This window comes from Crocuta crocuta, unplaced genomic scaffold (assembly GCF_008692635.1).
Source record: "Crocuta crocuta isolate KB4526 unplaced genomic scaffold, BGI_CrCroc_1.0 scaffold1307, whole genome shotgun sequence".
Lineage (NCBI taxonomy): Eukaryota > Metazoa > Chordata > Mammalia > Carnivora > Hyaenidae > Crocuta > Crocuta crocuta.
The window spans coordinates 144,174-161,108 of NW_027533394.1; the positions used below are offsets into that span (position 1 = coordinate 144,174).

At 51.5% G+C, this 16,935-nt stretch overlaps 1 protein-coding gene across 1 annotated transcript in view; it reads right to left on the reverse strand.

Moving 5' to 3' along the window:
- IQSEC2 (IQ motif and Sec7 domain ArfGEF 2) overlaps positions 1-16,935 on the reverse strand; it is a 77,012-nt gene that overhangs the window by 823 nt on the left and 59,254 nt on the right. Inside the window, 12 exon segments of the mRNA XM_077748283.1 lie at positions 500-549; positions 1,032-1,205; positions 2,888-3,049; positions 3,622-3,721; positions 5,767-5,892; positions 6,656-6,795; positions 9,028-9,194; positions 10,169-10,291; positions 10,766-10,927; positions 12,570-13,465; positions 15,904-16,263; positions 16,800-16,935. The exon segment at positions 16,800-16,935 is cut by the window's right edge and continues 26 nt beyond it. Coding sequence (XP_077604409.1) covers positions 500-549; positions 1,032-1,205; positions 2,888-3,049; positions 3,622-3,721; positions 5,767-5,892; positions 6,656-6,795; positions 9,028-9,194; positions 10,169-10,291; positions 10,766-10,927; positions 12,570-13,465; positions 15,904-16,263; positions 16,800-16,935 — 2,596 coding nt within the window.

Consider the following 16,935-nt stretch of genomic DNA (forward strand, 5'->3'; position numbering starts at 1 on the left):
GAACCCCCATGGCATAGTGAAAACCAGTTTAAGGGTCCTGTACTTGTACTTGGAACTCCCCCGCTTGCAGAGCTCCGCTGTCACAGCCACTATCTCATCTGAGCCTCTGCTGGGAGAGGAAGAATTAGTAGTACCTCCTCCTCATCCCCATTTTGCAGGCAGGGAGAATGTTAGGCCCAGAGGCAGAGAGTGACTTGCTCGGGCTCAAAGAGCAGGACTTGGAGGTGAGAGCTTCTCACGGTCCAACTCCAAGGGCATCTCTACTCAGAGTCGGCCCTGGGGTTGAGAGGGGCTAGGGAGAGTGGAAGACAGACTGAGAGACAGGCAGAGTGAGGACAGACAGAGTTGAGGACAGATGGAGAGAGTGGTTGGCTGGGAGAGGCAGCCTCGAGGTTCCCATCAGGGAAGAGGGGGAAGCATCAGGCCCCCTCCTCCGCTGGGGCTCCATGGCAGGGCAGGGCTCATGCAGAGGACGAGTGGGGCAGGAGCTGGCACTTACTTCGATGGTGCTGTCCAGCGATCCCACGCTGTTACGCCGCCCCCGCTTCCCTGCACCCACAAGCAAGGAGCCCAGCGTCAGAGCAGCAACCCCCCCTCCCCACCCTGCTGGGCTCCAGAGCTGGGTACCAGGCCTGGGCCCCTCCCGGGGACAGACACCCCTATTCCCTTTCCCCCGTTGAAGAGGGGAAGGTGGGGAGGAGGAGAGGTGGAGGAGGAGGAGTGAGAGGAGGAAAAGATGGCGAAGGAGGAGAGGTGGTGCTGGAGAGATAGAAGAGGAAAGAGAGGAGAGGTGGAGCAGTGGGGGGGGGGCTGAGTGTGGCCCCACTTCACACTCCCTGGCCCAAACTCTGGGCTCCACCTGATCTGACCTGGCTCCCAAGCCTCCTACGGTGCAGCGCCAGGGGCTCTGGATAAAGGCCAGTGCATGCAGGTGTGGTGGGTGTAGGAGAGGCTGGCGGTCAGTGATAGGAGGCAGAGAGGACACCCCGGCCCCCATCTCCCCAGCCAGGGCAGGGACCCCAAAGACTTGCCTGCGTCAGAGAGGTCTCGCAGGGAACTGCTGAGCGCGCCCCGTTTGAGCCCATCGCCTGCCCCATATGTGTCTTCCAGGCTGCTGCGGGCCAGCGTGCCATTCACTGAGTCCTTGGCCCCTCCAGGCTGTGAGGCATTAGGCCGCATCATACCTTTCTGCTTCTCTAGCTCCGCTGGGTGGTAGTGGGGGAGATGGGGAGAGAAGGTCAGGAACACGAGTGAAAGGCCACCTGGCTAATCCCAGCCTTCCAGCAGCCTTCCCCATTCTTGCCTGCTCTGTCCTCAGGTCAGCTTTGTCCCCTGAACAGAACGCACATTCCCCCCAAACCATAGCTCCATCTCTAAAGCCTCCCACAGCGCCCAGCTCTGTTTGTCACCATCTCCTCTGGCTGGGTGACATCTTCCCTCTGTGGCTCTCTGCCTGCTCCTCCTGCTCCTCTCCCCTTCGCCTCACCCTTCTTGTTCCCCCCTCCCCTGTCCACTCTCAGTCTGGTCTCCCAAACCACCCCTGCCCTTCAAAACAGAGCTTCACAACGGCTCGCTGATCACAGCAGGGGCAGGAAGGCCCTTCTAGTCTATGGCGAAGGACAACCCTTCCGAAGTCCACTCAGTTCTCAGCTATCTTGCTCCAGAGCAGAGGGCTCTTGAAGGACAGGAGCAGAAACCAACAGGAATGGAATCCTCTACTGTATGCCAGCAGTCGGCTGGCAGCTATGTGTACTTGATCTTGCTTAATCTCACAACAGTTCAGAGGAAAGTATCATCATCCACATTTTCCAGAGGAAGAAACTGAGAATCCAAGTCATAGGGCTGGTCCGGGGTCATACAGCTAGAAATGGGGAGGCGGGGGGAAGCCAATATTCTGGAAGCAGGTCTGCCCGAGTCCAAAGCCTGTGCTCTCTCCAGCCTCCTCACACCCCCCACCCCACCTCCCTAAGGAAGTCATGGAGACTTTTGCCTACTGCCTTCCTCTCATCTTGGTATGTTCACCCCTCTCTGAATGCCCCCTGGGTCTCAGGGATCTGGTGAACTGAAATGTGTGGACCTTGCTTTGCTGAGTAGAGCAGACCCTGGAACCGTGAAGGGCTCACCGAGCAGCTGTCAGCTGCCTCAGTTTCTCTCTGTGTGTCTGCCTGTCTCTTTCTCCTCAACACCATGTTACTTAACTGTGGCTGCTTAGCCTGGGGAAGAGAAAACTTGGAGGGCACTTAGTAAAATGAGACATAATCACTCTTTTCCCATTATATATGCTTAAAACAATGTGATGTGGCCTCTGGTGGCCAGAAGGACGGGTGATGGGGACTCAGCTCAGGAAGTGGAATGTGGAAAGAAGACAGGAAAGGGGAGGGGAGGCTAGGAAGAGGAATCACGTTTGTTGCACAACTAGGATTTTCAGTGCCAGGGTCCTACTGACATGTAGGGCATCTCATCTACCTTACCTCGTTGAATCTCCACGACTCTGTAAGGATATTTCATCATCCCAATGTCATGTATGAAGAAACTGGGGGCTCGGGGAGTCGGGCAACTTGCCCCAGCTTACCTAGATAATAAGTAGCATACGTGGGATCTGAAACTAGAGTCCTACCTCCAATACCCTGATGCTTCTCCCTGCTGCCTTTCAATAGAAGGAAGAGCTGGTTCCTAATTAAGGCTTGGAATAAGTATCTGAAGTTCAGAGGTAACGAGCCCCTTGTCCCTGAAGGTATTCAGGCAGAAGCTGAAAGGTTCCTAGAATGGGGGTAGGAAGGTTGGACCAGCTAACCCTCAACTCTGAGATTCTCAGAGGACAGGATTTTGGGTGTCCGCAGGGTATCACATCAGGAAAAGGGCCAAGAGGTGCAGCCGGGCTACTCACACTCCACGCGGTATTTCTCCATCTCCTGCACCTCAGCAATGGACTCGCGCAAGTCGGATGTGAAGCGCAGCCGGTCCTGGAGGCTGGGGGCATTGAAGATGATGAGGACTTTGCGCTCCCCGCCAGGTACTGCAGACAGCAACTTGATCCCAAACTGGTAATCTGGTGGGGAAAGGGGAGGTCAGACAGCCCTGTCAGCACCGAGGCAAGGTGGCTCATACGTGAATGAGTTTTTCTACTCTCAACTTCGATCCAGCCTCTTCTCTGCTCAGCATCCTCAGTGGCTTCCCTCGGCCCCCCGCCCCACCAAGGCCCCCAAACTCCTGGTAGTCATGGCCCTGTTACTCCTTCTACTCCAGACAGAAAGGCAAACTGCACTGTGCCTCTCTCCAACCCCTGCCTTCACACCTCTGCCTCTACTCACATTGCTTCTGTTGACACCTGACAGAGCTCCTCTGGCTCAGTCCTTCAAAGCGCAGCGTGATCACCATCTCTTCGGCCCACCAGAAAACATACATATTGCGGTTCTCTGCCAGACCGCGAGTTCCCCAGGGCACAGACCCAAATGATACTTCACCCTGGCCTGCCCTGCAATGCTGGAACCAAGTAGGTGCCTTGGAGACCTTAGTCCGGTTGTAAAGGACTCCAAGAACTGGAGGTTGGTATGGATGAAGGATGAGCACGGGGGCCATGGCATAGACTTTTGGGACGCCGGGATCCAAGGAGGGACTCACATGAATTCTGGAAGAGCTGCATGTGCATTTCCACCAGAGGAAAGGACTGACGGAAGCTGTACGTCACCAAGATCTTCTTCTTCTGGAAAATTTTGGTGACCTTTGGCAGGGGGTGGGAAAAAGACAAGAGGCAGGGTTTGGGGTAGGGAACTTCCACATGACACCTATTTCTCATAGCCCCCCTGCCCTCCCACCACCACTGACAGACATATACACACAAACGCACATACCCACGAGCTGGGGACAACTGAAGTTTGAGGAGCGGAATGAGAGAGACGGGAGAAGGTGCAAGTTCCTGATGTAAGGATGATGCACAATGGGCATTTGCGATTTTTATAGGAAGTAACCAAATGCTCTCCAGAAAGCCTGTTCTAACACCTCGCACAGACTCCGCCACCCTGCCCTCTTTTCTGAGCATCCAGAGTGCTGCTTCAGCGCCTTTCACCACCAGGCTTTAGATGAGCGCTATACTGGTGTGATCGCCCCCTGCTGGATCAGGAGCGCCAAGAGGAGTCCGGTTATGTTTCTTGCCCACCCCCATAGAACCCCGCAAACAGTGGCAAATGCTAATGAACGAACGTCTAGAGTTAATGAGTCTTCCTCTCAATAGCCCAAGGTCTTTATCAAGTACTTGGGCACTCTGGATTCGACCACCGGAAGTTGTGAACACGTCAGTCTACAAGGTGGTGTTTAAAAGCAAATTACCTAATTTCAGGATGGGTTCTAGCACACGGTTATGCAGAGCATTTTCTTAGTCCTTCGGACTGTGAGCTCCCAAGAATGAGGACTGACTCTCACTCATCTCTGTGAACCCAGTGCCCAGCACAGGGCTGGACACCCACAGGTTTCAGTGCATGACAGGTGCTGAAACATTTACGCAGCACCTATGTGGGCCTGGCACTCCTCTGGGTTAGGCTATTCCACATCTGACTTCTTAATTCTATCCTCATGACAACCCTATGAGATAGAGATTTGCCCCACTTCACAGAGAAGGAAATTAAGGCTTAGAGAAGGCATTGGAGGGCCTTCATCTAAAGCAGCAATTCTCGGGGCACCTGGGTAGCTCAGTCGGTTAAACATCTGACTTTGGCTCAGGTCATGATCTCATGGCTCATGAGTTCGAGCCCCGCATCAGGCTCTGTGCTGACAGCTCAGAGCCTGGAGCCTGCTTCAGATTCTGTGTCTCCCTCTCTCTCTGCGTCCCCCTCTCAAAAAATGAATAAACATTAGGGGGAAAAAAAGCAGCAATTCTCAACTAGGGTTGACTTGGAACCCCAGGGGACATCTAGCAATGACTGCAAATGGTTTTGGTTAAAGGAGTGCTACTGGCATCGAGCAGGTAGACACCAGGGATGATGCTAAATATCCTCCAATGCACAGGCTAGCCCCCACAACAAAGAGTTATCCTACCCCAAATGTCAATAGTGCTGAGATCAAGAGACTTGTTCTAAAGTGAAGATCACGNCTGAGGAGCTCTCTCAGAGCAGGAGAACACTCATTCTCTGTGATCCCAAGGGCCCAGGGAAGATGACGGGAGGAACCCCATTGGGAAACAGATTCTATCAATCAGAGCTGTCTAACCAGGAAACTGGCTGCCTTGGAGAAAGGCACCCTGTGTCTCTGCAGTCATGCAAGTAGAGGGCCATGCAGGAAGTTGGTTTCAGGTAAGAGATTGAACAATAGACCCTGAAATTCTCTTGTACCAGCAGAGTCCTTAAGAGTCCCAGCTCTAAGAGATGCACATCTACAAGGGTGATGAGCTTGGTTTTAAGAATCACTTCAAGCATCCTGACCACCTGAAGGTTTCAGAGGGACCCCAGGGTTACAGGTTCCCCCTCCTTCCAGCCCATACTCTGGGATATTGAGGTGAACAGGGACACTTCCTACCACTTGCCAGACTGTAAGTCTGTCAACTCCCCTGGTCCTCACATTTTCTCCCCCTGTGCAGCTGTCACTCCCTCCAAATGGATCCAAAAGGTAAAAGAGGGGCAGAGATGGCCTGTGCCTTATCCAAGACTACACAGATCACATGATAAAGCACGTCATCTGCCACACTTCCACCCACCAGAGGTTAACATGATTCACACAGACCCAGGGTCCAAGCTCATCGCCTCCCCTCCATTTCCTCCCCTACAGTGCTCCTACCACGAGGAGATCGTTGAAGAGGAAGACTTCCCGCTGATGCAACCCTAGCCTCTGGGGGCGGTTTGGATCTGGCACCTCGTAGAGCTGACAGCAGCAAACTAGCCGACGGTGAGGAAGAGACAAGACCTAGATAGGCATGAAGAAATAGGTGTCATCAAGGCTAGTCACATGGGCTTCAGGCCTCTGGCACCTTATCATCCAACCTCAAAAGGAAGTTTACTCTGATACAAGGAGTCTAAGCAACAAAGGCCTAGGTTTGCCTTTGTCCTTGGAGCTCTCTTTGTCTAGAATGCCTTTCCTGCCCAGCTCTATGTTCTATTCCCTCTCCAAATCCCAGTTCTAGTATTTTCTCTTCCAAGAAGCTGTTCCTGATTTACCCGGAACCAGAAGTGACCTCTCCCTCTTTATGCCCCCTCAGACTAACTATAAGGCAGAAGTTCTGTCTGACAGCTTCACTCTCAGCCTGTGAATATCTCCAAGGACAGAAACTCTGTCTGATTCATATCTGTGTCCCTGCTCCCAAGTGAAATGCTGGGCTCTGTGGAAAGGCATCCATAAATGTTTGTTGACTAAAAGACTAGAGTGTGTTCTTGGTTTTGGTTTTCAGTTTACTATTAGCTTGGCTCCTCACCTGGGTTGGAGAGGCAAAACCAGGGGTGAGAAGGATGGCAATATTTTTATAGCACCTACCACGTGCCTTGCAGTGTGCTAGATGCATCCCCATAAAAGCGTCTCACTCTGCACCACGCCCCCTGAGGGGGAGTATCACCTACTCCATTCAGCAGGAGAGGGAAGTCTGGGGCTCAGAGAGGGGTACTGACTTACCTACCACTCAGTAACAGAACCAGACCCAAACCCTGTCCCCTCTGAAGCCTCCCCAGGCACTTACTGGTTTCTTGCCGACAATCATGCGCTCCACGGCCTGCACCTGGGACACATGGTCATCATTGGTCCGCAGTTCACGCCCCTGGATTCGCTGGTAGATGCCCACCAGGAGGTCTCGGGGGATGTCTTCACCGTTGTCAACCCCTGGGTAAAGGAGTAACACAGGGGCATATTGCATGAATGTGAGGAGTGGGTGGCAGGAGTTCCCCCAAATGCCTCACACCCAGGCATAAGTGCAAACGATGGCTGGGACTGGGGGTAGAGGGCACCTTTGGTCCCTTAGTCAGGACTGGACCAGAAAAGGTGTCCTTCACCAAGCAACTGGATAGCCAGTTGGTTTCTTTCCCATGGTGGGGATTTTTCCTAAGCCACTCAGAGCACACCGTGATTAAAATAATCAGATACTTTCCCCCTTTCTAACTAGCAAAACTAATGTTAAATGATATACTTGGTGTTAGTAAGAGTGCAGGGAAGTGGGCACGTATATTGACAAAACTGTTTTTCAAAGGTAGTTTGGCCAAAGCCTAAGTATTCCATGATTCTCCATGATTCCTTCTAGGAATCTGCCCTAAGGCATTACTCAGAAGTATGTGCACAGATGTATGTATAAGTGCTACGTACAGGAAAAACCTTGAAACAACTTAATTCTCACAATAGCAGGGTAGTTAAGTAAAGCTGAGTGTATCCATTTAATAAAATAATTTACAGCTATTAAAAACTTGGTGTTTACAAAAAGCACTCAAAAGCTCCTGTAGCAAGGTTAAGTGGAAAGGGCAGGATAACAAAGAGCGGGAGAGAGAAGGGGGGAGGGAGGGAGGATGGATGAAATGAATGAATGAATGAATGAATGAACGAATGAATGAATGACTAACAGCAGGATTCTGGGAGACAGCTCCAGATGGCCTCTGATCTAAGTCCCTCCTCCCAAGTCTACCATCCTTCTTCACTCCTGACTGTCTGCTGAGTGAAACCCACTCACTCTTCCCTCCAAACCTTCTGCTAGAGAAAATGTTTTCTCCTTTGGAAATGCCACGCCTCCTCCCTGGACAGGTGCTAAAGGAACATGCTTCATCACACTGCCTTTTAACCTCAGCTGCCAGAGAGCTTAAGCCCATCCACTGTGCAAACCCTGCTGGTCAACCAATTTGTCTCATCTGTTTGTTTTTCCTCATGTCTAGTTCCCTATTTCGTTTCTGCTTAAATAATCCTAGCATCTGTGCCATTTTTAGGAGGCTGCTCTTTGGTGAGAGCCAGGGCTTGACATCAATACAATAAACCAAGAAAAAAGGTCAAGGTGGACACCTTCCACCTGGCATTCAAGGTCCTTGTATATTGATTCCAACTGACCCTCCCAACTGGATCATCCACTCCATCTTGACCGTTCTCCAAACAACTTTTCCTGCTGCTGTTATTCTTTTTTTAAAAAACGTTTTTTCATGTTTATTTTTGAGAGGGGAGGGGAAGGTACAGAGAGAGAGGGAGACAGAGGATTGGAAGCAGGCTCTTCCCTGAGAGGGGAGAGCCTGATGTGGGGCTCAAACCCATGAGCTGGGAGATCATGACCCGAGCCGAAGTTGGACGCTTAACCGACTGAGCCACCCAGGCGTCCCTGTGCCTTTGTTACTCGTACTGCTAGGTATGCCTCCTCTATTGCTATTCTGGCATATTAGCCATGCCTTCAAGGCTCACCTTAAAATGAAACTACTGCTTCCTCCAGGAAGTGTGTTGGAGGTGGGCTCTCCCTCCTCTGAGCTCGGACTGTACTTTTGGCCTGTCTGACATCATGGTTTGCTTTTTCTCTTGTGTTGGGTATCTGGTACCATAAGTGAGTCTGTCCCACAAACCGGGAGCTCTCTCGGGGCAAAGGACTATGGTGTCCTTAGCACCCATCACAGGGCCTGGCACACACGAGGCACTCAGTGTCAACTGGCTGGCTGGCTGGTCAAGTGAATAAAGGAATGTATGGATGGAGGAAAGGGTATGTAGAATAATTAAATGAGTCTTAATGGGCATAAATAAAGAGGAGAGGGAAAGAGGGAGTGATGAGTGAACAGATGCATAAAATGACTGAGTGGGTTAGTGTAAGCTCTGTAAGAGCTAGGGCTTTTATCTCTCATGCTCACTGCTGTAACCCCAGAACCTGCTCAGTCAGTATCTCGTGCAGGAATGAGTAGACGGACAAACAACCATTTGAGCGAATTAATAAGTGAATGCCCTGGCAATGTCCAGCTTTGGCAGAAAGTGACAGAACATCACAGGTAATTTTCCAGGGAGCAGATGTGATCTCCCTGCTCCTTCCCCGGCCCACCCCCACCCTGCCCACTCTCCCTTCCGAGGTGAAGGACAGGACAAGTGGCTAGGGATGTCTGGGGTCACCTCTTAGGTTCTTGATGAAGTCATCTAGTTTCATCTTGCGTTCAGCCTTGACGCTGGGACTGTACATGTCAGTATTGAGGAGGATGATAGCAAAAGCGAGGATGAAGATGGTGTCTGGGTTCCGGAACTGGCGCACGAGGGCTGGGTTACAGACACAATACCGCTGGCTGCAGGGCAGGATCGGGGCCAGGGTCAGGCACTAGTAATCTTTACCTACCCACCATCTCCCCGCCCCCAGTCTGGTGCCACCAACCTTCTCCCCCAGGAAATATCTCCAAGTCTTTTGGGTATGTCCTCTCTCTTCAGCTTCCCCAAGACTAGCATGTAAAAATCACAACCCCTACATTTTACAGAGCTCTGCCTATGGACCTCCCTATATTGTGTCCTGTAATCCTATCACAATCCTACAAGGTAGCTATTAGCAGCCACATTTTACAGAGGAAGTAATGATGCCCAAAGTGGAGAGTAACGTGTCCAAGGTAAAAGGCCGGTAAATGGTGAAGACAAGATGAAAATCCAAATCTTTCTGACTATAAGGCAAATCCTTTTCCCATTAAGGGAAACAAGTTCTCAGCAATTCTTCTGTCTCTCTACTCGATATCCTGAAGTGGTAGAGCTGGGTTTTACGTCCAGGTCTGCCTGATCCCCAAAGCATTAACGCTAGAGGAAAAGTCAAAGGCATTGGGTCATGGAGGCAAACACATTTGAATTCAAATCCTGGTTCCACCTCTTACTCACTGTATGACACCGAGCAAGTTACTTAACCTCTCTAAATTTCTGATTTCTTATCTGCAAAATGGGAATAAGAACAGAAGCACCTAATAGGGTTGTTGTGAGTGTTTGGCGAACTAATCATGTAAAGTGCCCAGCTAAGCACCTGATACCTGGTAAACCAAGGCTTGACAAATGCTAGCTGTTGCTGACGTTGTCGTCATCTATTGCATGCCCATGTCCCAGATGCTGAGCTAGACACTTGAGGCACACTACCTCTGATCCTCACAACTGCCTTGCAAGAGAGGATTGATAATTTCCAGTTTCTGATGAGGAAAGTCTGAGGCTCAGAGAGGTTACTTGTAGACACATACTGTGCTGCCCCCCAAAGGAGGGAAGGGCAGCTTTGGGAGTGGGAAAAAAGGCACACCTGAAGGCTTCGATGAGTCGCTCCACTTTCTGGGCCTCGCCTTGTACCCGGATGTGGGACTGGAACTTCCGGAGTGCATCATCCAAATCCATGGAGGAGAAGTCCATCTCATCCACCACACAGCTGAGAAGGAAAGAAGTGGGTATGCCACTCTCAAATCCTCTACAGAAAACCTCTGACCTACCCTGACCTGCTCAAATGGACAAACACCCCCACTGACAGACTTCCAAAATCTGGACCCATGGCCCTACCAAGTACTTATGAGGATGGAATGTTTGAAATTGAATCCATCGCAGAAAATCAAGGCCAGACACGTGGTTACTAAGGGTCCTTTTCATTGACCCACTCATTTCAGAGATAGGCAAACTGGGGCCCAAAGCAGGTCATAGGACAAGCGAGACCACCCAGAGGAGTTTTAGGAACAGGGCCAAGAGAGATCAGACCTTTTTGAAGTAGAGGGGTATGGGAGCAGGAAGGTCTCTTCATCCTGTTTTGTAAAGTTTATCTGAGCAAAAAGGACAGGCTGCCCACTTCCTCCCTCCTGCCCTCCTTTTCCAGGAATCCCTGGCCCGGTCTGCCCCATCCTGGGGTCCTCACTCCAACACATCTCTGTTGAACTGCTTCTGCCGGTTCCCTAGGAATTCCCCTATCATCTGCCGGCTCAGGCCTTTCCGTTCCAGGATAAAGTGAGCCACTCCCACCGGTGTGTCTGACAGGAAGCCCCGCTCGATCAGATACTGGATACCCTTCTCTGGCTTCCTGCAGAAAGAGGGGAGGTAGATGAGATGACTGTCCTCCTAGAACTCAGCCCTCGGTCCCACTTTGAACTAATTTTGGACCCAACCATAGTCTCAGAAAACCAAGGAAGGTGGATATATATAACTTATGTCCAATCCCTTCATGGTACAAATAAGAAAACTGAGGCCCAAGGGGAGGAAGCCACTCTCACAGAGCTTCTGAATTCCAAGGCATCCTCAATCAACCCTTTCACTGGAGCGAGTCACTTAACTGGAGCCACACTACAGTGGAAAGAAAACTAAGAGTGAATGAGAGGCTGCTCTGTGCCAGGAGCTTCGATATTCCCAGCAGCCACTGAGGAGTCCGGGGAGCATGCTTGAGCTGCAGGCTAAGCCCTTCTCTCCGAGTCACAGAGCCTCAGAATAGGAAAATGAGGAGGTTTCTCTGTCTGCATCTCACATCCCACCCAGATAAGGTATTACCCAGCTTCTGTGAATGTTCCAGTAGACAAGATACTCCCTACTTTCCAGCAGGCAAAATCTGGGTCTGAGCTATCCAATATTCAGAACCCCAGAGCCTTAGGACCCCATGAGGCTAGAATTTGGAAGAGACTTTGGGGCCACAGGAGTCTCACATATGTCATTTACCAGTTGTATGACTCAGGGCAACTCCTTTTATTTCTATAAACCTCAGCTCCTTCCTTATAAAACAGGGCCACTACTTCCCACCTTCCTGAGCTATTGTGAGAAGTAAATATAGGTGGCAGTGTCTACTAGGCTATGAAGACACAAGGCATTTCGTTTCTAATTCTCTTCTGACCAAATGTCACACTTCCACCCCACTCCTAAGCACCTGGCATAAGACCAGGCACCTAGAAAGAGCTCGGTCATGAGCACTCCAGGACTCCACCCTGCCCCCTGCCAAGGCCTGAGTATGTACACCCTGCTAATCAAAACTTTGTTTAAAGTTTGTTTTTATTTATTTTGAGAAAGCGGGGGGATGGAGAAAACGAGCAGGGAAGGGGCATAGATGGAGAGAAAGAATCCCAAGCAGGCTCTGTACTGTCAGCTCAGAGCCCGATGCAGGGCTCGAACTCACAAACTGCGAGATCATGACGTGAGCCAAGATCAAGAGTTGGATACTTAACGAACTGAGCCACCCAGGTGCCCCACACACCCTGCTAATCAATAGATAGAAACACTGAAGCCCAAGGAAGAGACACACCTTGCCCAGGGCTACACAGAGAGGCTGGCTGAAGTCAGGTTAGGGGTCAAGGGCTCCTATTCCTTAGAGCAGGGCGCCTTATACATCATATCACCTCCCCACCAAAAAGGGGACATGGGGGACCCAAGGTTCAGAATCCATCCTATAGACATCAAACTGGGTCCCAAAGGAGGAAACATTTTGTCCAAGATCACACAGCAAGTCAGAGGCAGTATTAGGGCTAGAGCTGTCTCTGACAGGTGTGTCTGTGTGTGGTGGGGAGCACTTTCCATTCTGCCACCCTGTTGCTAATCCTCTTCCCTGAAAGGCTGGGGAGAAGCACCACCACAAAGCTAGAGGATGGCTGAAGCCGGATCTCTGCTTGGGGTTCAGCCCCAGGGATCCGAGTGCCCCTAGCAGGGTAGGAAGGGGAGAGGAGGCAGGATCAGGGAGCACGTACTTGTTGAAGAGGTTGAGGCCGATTCGGTAGTGCCGCCTCTGCACCACATCGTTGTTAAAGGCTGGCGAGTCCCAGCTGTGCCTCGTCTCCCGCTGGTAAGTCTGCTTGCATAGGCCTGTGGCTGGAGGCTCCCTCAGGCTGTCCCTCGAAGAGGAGCCAGAGCTGCAGTTGATGGTCTCGTTAGAATTGCTGGAGCTCTCCAGGCTCTCGTTATCTCCACCATCAGAGTTCTCGCCTGCTGCCTCGCACTTCCCCAACCTCCGACCCCCAGCCACACCACTGGGCCCAGTGCCACTGTTGGGGGCTGGTGGCAGGGGCCCTGGCGGGGCTGGGGCTGGGCCCTCTGGGGCAGCGTAGTGGCGGTGTGGGATCGGAGCCCTGCCCGGTGGCCCCTTGTGCTTCAGGGTCCCATGGGGGCTGCAGCCATCAGCCTCATACACCAGCTGGCGGTGGACAGAGCCGCGATCTGAGCGGTCACTCAGGTCCACGGAGCTGTCACTAGGAGGCTCGATGGTAAGCAAGGGAAGGTGGGCAGCCCGCAGCCGGAAATCCCGGCACTCCAAGCACCCAGGACCCCTGCGAGTGCCTTCCTCACGGGCACCATCTTCCCGGGTCCCTGGTGGCACTGGTGGAGGAACTGGCGGGAGAGCGGCTGGGGCCCAGGACTCAGGCCGGCCCTGGGGTGGGGGCTCTGTGCTGGGCAGTCGCTCAGGGGATGGTGGGGGAACTGGGTCATCCAAGTAGAGGGGAAGGTCGCTGAAGGACGTGGCTGAGCTGTCCTCTTGCTGTTCCTTTGACTCTCGCTTCTCCAGTTGGGCTGACCCTGGCTCCTCAGACATGGGCCCTGATGGGTGGCAGTTCAGGGCCTCATCAATGGACTCAGCCAGAGACTTTACCTGTGTGGGAGGAAAGGGGAAGAGGGAAGGGAAGGAGAGGAGGATGGAAGAAGGGAGGGAGAAGGGGAGGGAAGAAGGGGAGGCAGAAGGGGGAATCTTCCTGGTGGGTCAGCCAAGAAGAGGGAATCCCCTCCCCCGCCCCCACAGGTTCTCTGCAGTATATAAAATAACTCCCTGGGAGCCATTGTGAGCTCACAGAGGCTGGCTATTGGCCACGAGTCCCCTTCTCAGGTATCTCAGTCCCTATGGACTCAAGCCAAACGCTACCGCCTCTCTGATTCAATCCATATGACTGCCTCTGCCATCCCCCAGGGTAAACCAGAATCCCAGCTTCCTCTGAGCTCCCCGAGCCCTCCGTCTGGTTCTGTTGGGTTCAGCCCATAACATTTATTATTTGATGATCCAAACCATGGCTGGTAATTGTGCTTCCCTTTGGTATCCAGGCTCCAAACTGGCCTCTAATGATCCCTGCCTCTTGGTATTTACACCCTCATGTACCACACGGTCCCAGGCTTGGTCTGTGGAACCAACAGTATATGGCAGAAGTGATGGGATGTCACTTAGGACATCAGGTTATGCAAGACTGCAGCTTCCTTCTTGATCACTCTGTTCGCTGTTCTCTCTCTCTCTCTCTCTCTCTCTCTCAGACCCCTTGCTCTGGGGGAAGCCACACCATGAGCAGTCCTAGGGAGATGCCCACTCAGCGAGGACCTGAATCCTCCTGCCAATAATCGAGTGAGTAAGCTTGGAAGCAGACCCATCAGTCCCTGGCAAGTCTTCAGAGACTGGTCTCACCCTACAGCTTGATTGAAGCCTCATGAGAGACCCTGAGCCAGAACCACCAGCCAAGCTACTCCCAGATTCCTGGCCCTCAGAAACAGTATGAGATAATAAATATTTCTTGTTTAAGTGCAGTCTTTACGTTCAGTTTGAATCTACTAAAAAATCATTTGTTATGCAGCGATGTAACTGATAGATGTAACTACCACACTTCTCCATCGGATTTGGATAGCACTAACAGCTGGGCCCAGGCCTGTTCCTCAGTCTCTGCACCAGACTGTGATCCCTTATCCCCCATTCTCCCCTTGAGGGTTGGGTCCAGGTTTCTGTCTTTTCGGCCAGCTCAGTCAGCTTCGGTCGGCTCAGCTCGATACACTTGACACAGAAGAGGTAGTCAATTAAATGTTTGTTGTATGGATGGATGAGTGATTTAGAGCTTCTGTTTAATATTTCTTTCCTCCCCCTACCTCCTACCTATACCCCTTTACCATGTCCAGGGAAGCATGTCTTGGCTGATGGTGGGGCCAGATCAGAGAGCTTAGAGAAGAATGATTTCTTCTCATATAAAGCTTCATTCATTCAACCATTTCTGCCAAATACCTCCTTGGTTTTAGGAAGGAAACTAACATGTACTGAGCAGCTACTCCCATGTATATTGCCTAGCTGAAGTGACTCTTCAAAAACAGCTTTAAAAGGAAGGTTCTATCTCCATTTTATTGATCACGTTTCAGTGAGGTTAAACAATTCGCCGGAAGTCACACAGCTGGGACGGCAGAACTGGGATCTGCATGCACTTGAACAGCTAATGCTGACAGACCTCAAGCCAAGAACGATCTCCTATCACTATCACTGCCTATTATATTCCCACCATCTCATGCTTTTGCCAATGCAATGCCTATGCAAACAACAACCTACCCTCCCAACAATCTCTAACTTGCTAAGTCTTATTTGTCTGGTAAGGCCCAGCTCCAGTGCTATTTTCTCAAAGAGGCTTTCTTTGGTCCTCCGAGAAGAAAGTCTCTTTTCCCTCCTGTAGGTTCCCATGGTACTATATGTGATCCTTTCTCATGGCTTTGAGCACACTCTGTTTCGGGAGACAGTCATGTGCACATGTCTACCATTTATTACTGGCCTCGGAGATCCTTGAGAACAAGGACCCTGGCCGGCTCATCTATCTCTGTTGCAGTGCCCAGCACAGAGCCTGGTCCGTAGTGGTAGTAGTGTGGTATAAGGGAAAGGGCATGGACTTTAGAACCAGGCGGAGCTGAGTTCCAATCCACTTTGGAAGTGTCACTTCGCCTCTCGGGGACTCAGAGCCTCAGTCGCCTCTGTCAAATTGGGATAACGACCCCCGTCATGCAGGTTGTTATGATGCATACACAGCACCTGGCACCGAGTAAGAGTGAATCACCTGTTAGGCCTTAATTTGCTTGTGCATCAAGTTCCAAAGAGAACTTAAATTTTCTTATGTGTTCCATACTCCTAGATGTTTAACTTGTTCTAACTAGATAATTTTTCGCCTTGCCAATTCTTTCTCATCCATCTCACAGTCCCTATTCACATGCTTGCCAGGCAATTTCTTTCAGTTTGGAATATAGGCCAAAAAAAAAGCCAGAGCATGGGGACGGGGAGGAGAGGTCCTTTTCAGGGATGCTGACCTGTTTGGAGAAGGAGTCCTCGAGCTCTGTGATGTCATTAGAAAACTCTCCAGATGTGGTGACGGAGCTTCCCCCACCATCGATGCCCCCTCCACAGGAGCCTCCATACGGGAGCCCTCGTTCAAGCCGGTGGCTCCGGGCACCAGCCATGGCACCCTCGTCCAGCGAGGCAGGCTTGCCCTCGAAGTACGCGGGGTTCTGTGCCTTCTCATACTCCTCAAAAGAGAACTGCATTCGCATGTTGGAAAGGATGATGCGGCGGGACATGCGNGCAGCCCTGCGGCTCAGGAAGGAGCCCCCATACTTCCTCTCCAGCATTTCCACCTAGCAGAGGAGGGTCAACAGGGACAAGGTCAGAAACTCATTGCAGCCTCATTCACCTCCCTGGGTCTCAACCCACACCACTGACTGACTCACAGCTACCTGTGTATAGCTGCCTAGACAGGCCAGGCTGTGCTCAGTGTTGTGTCCTTACTTTAATCTCAGATAACACTTGTCATATGGGACTGGATTGTGGTTTTCTCTTTTATTTACAAGAAATAGATGTTCATTATGCCAGAAAAGTTTAAAAAAAAACAGAGAGGCCAAAAATGGAAAGAAAAGTAAGAAATAAATTGAGAGCAAGAGGGAGGAAGGGAAAGATGGAGAAGAGAGGGAGGGAGGGAGGCAGGTAGGGTGGGAAGGGGAGTGTGGAGGGAGGGAGGAAGGAAGATTGGTTCGCTTAAAGTCCNGCTTCTCCTATTAGACAGATTTTGGAGGACTGGCTCCCAGTCTCATTCATCTTCATGTCTCCAGTGACGGCACAGAGTCCCATCAATGTTTGCTGAGTGAACTGGAGACTCAGTGGATGTGGTGAATGGGTGAGTGCATCCCCAGGGGGTGAAGGGCCCTAGAACNCTGTCAGATAGGGCCTTGGAGCGCTTTATCTCCTCCTCCTCCTGCTTCCTCAGGGCGACACTGGCTGGCTGGAGGCGAGCTCGCTGAGCCCAGGGAAGGCCCACCCCAGCTGGGGGGCCCCCCACCTGGCTGGCG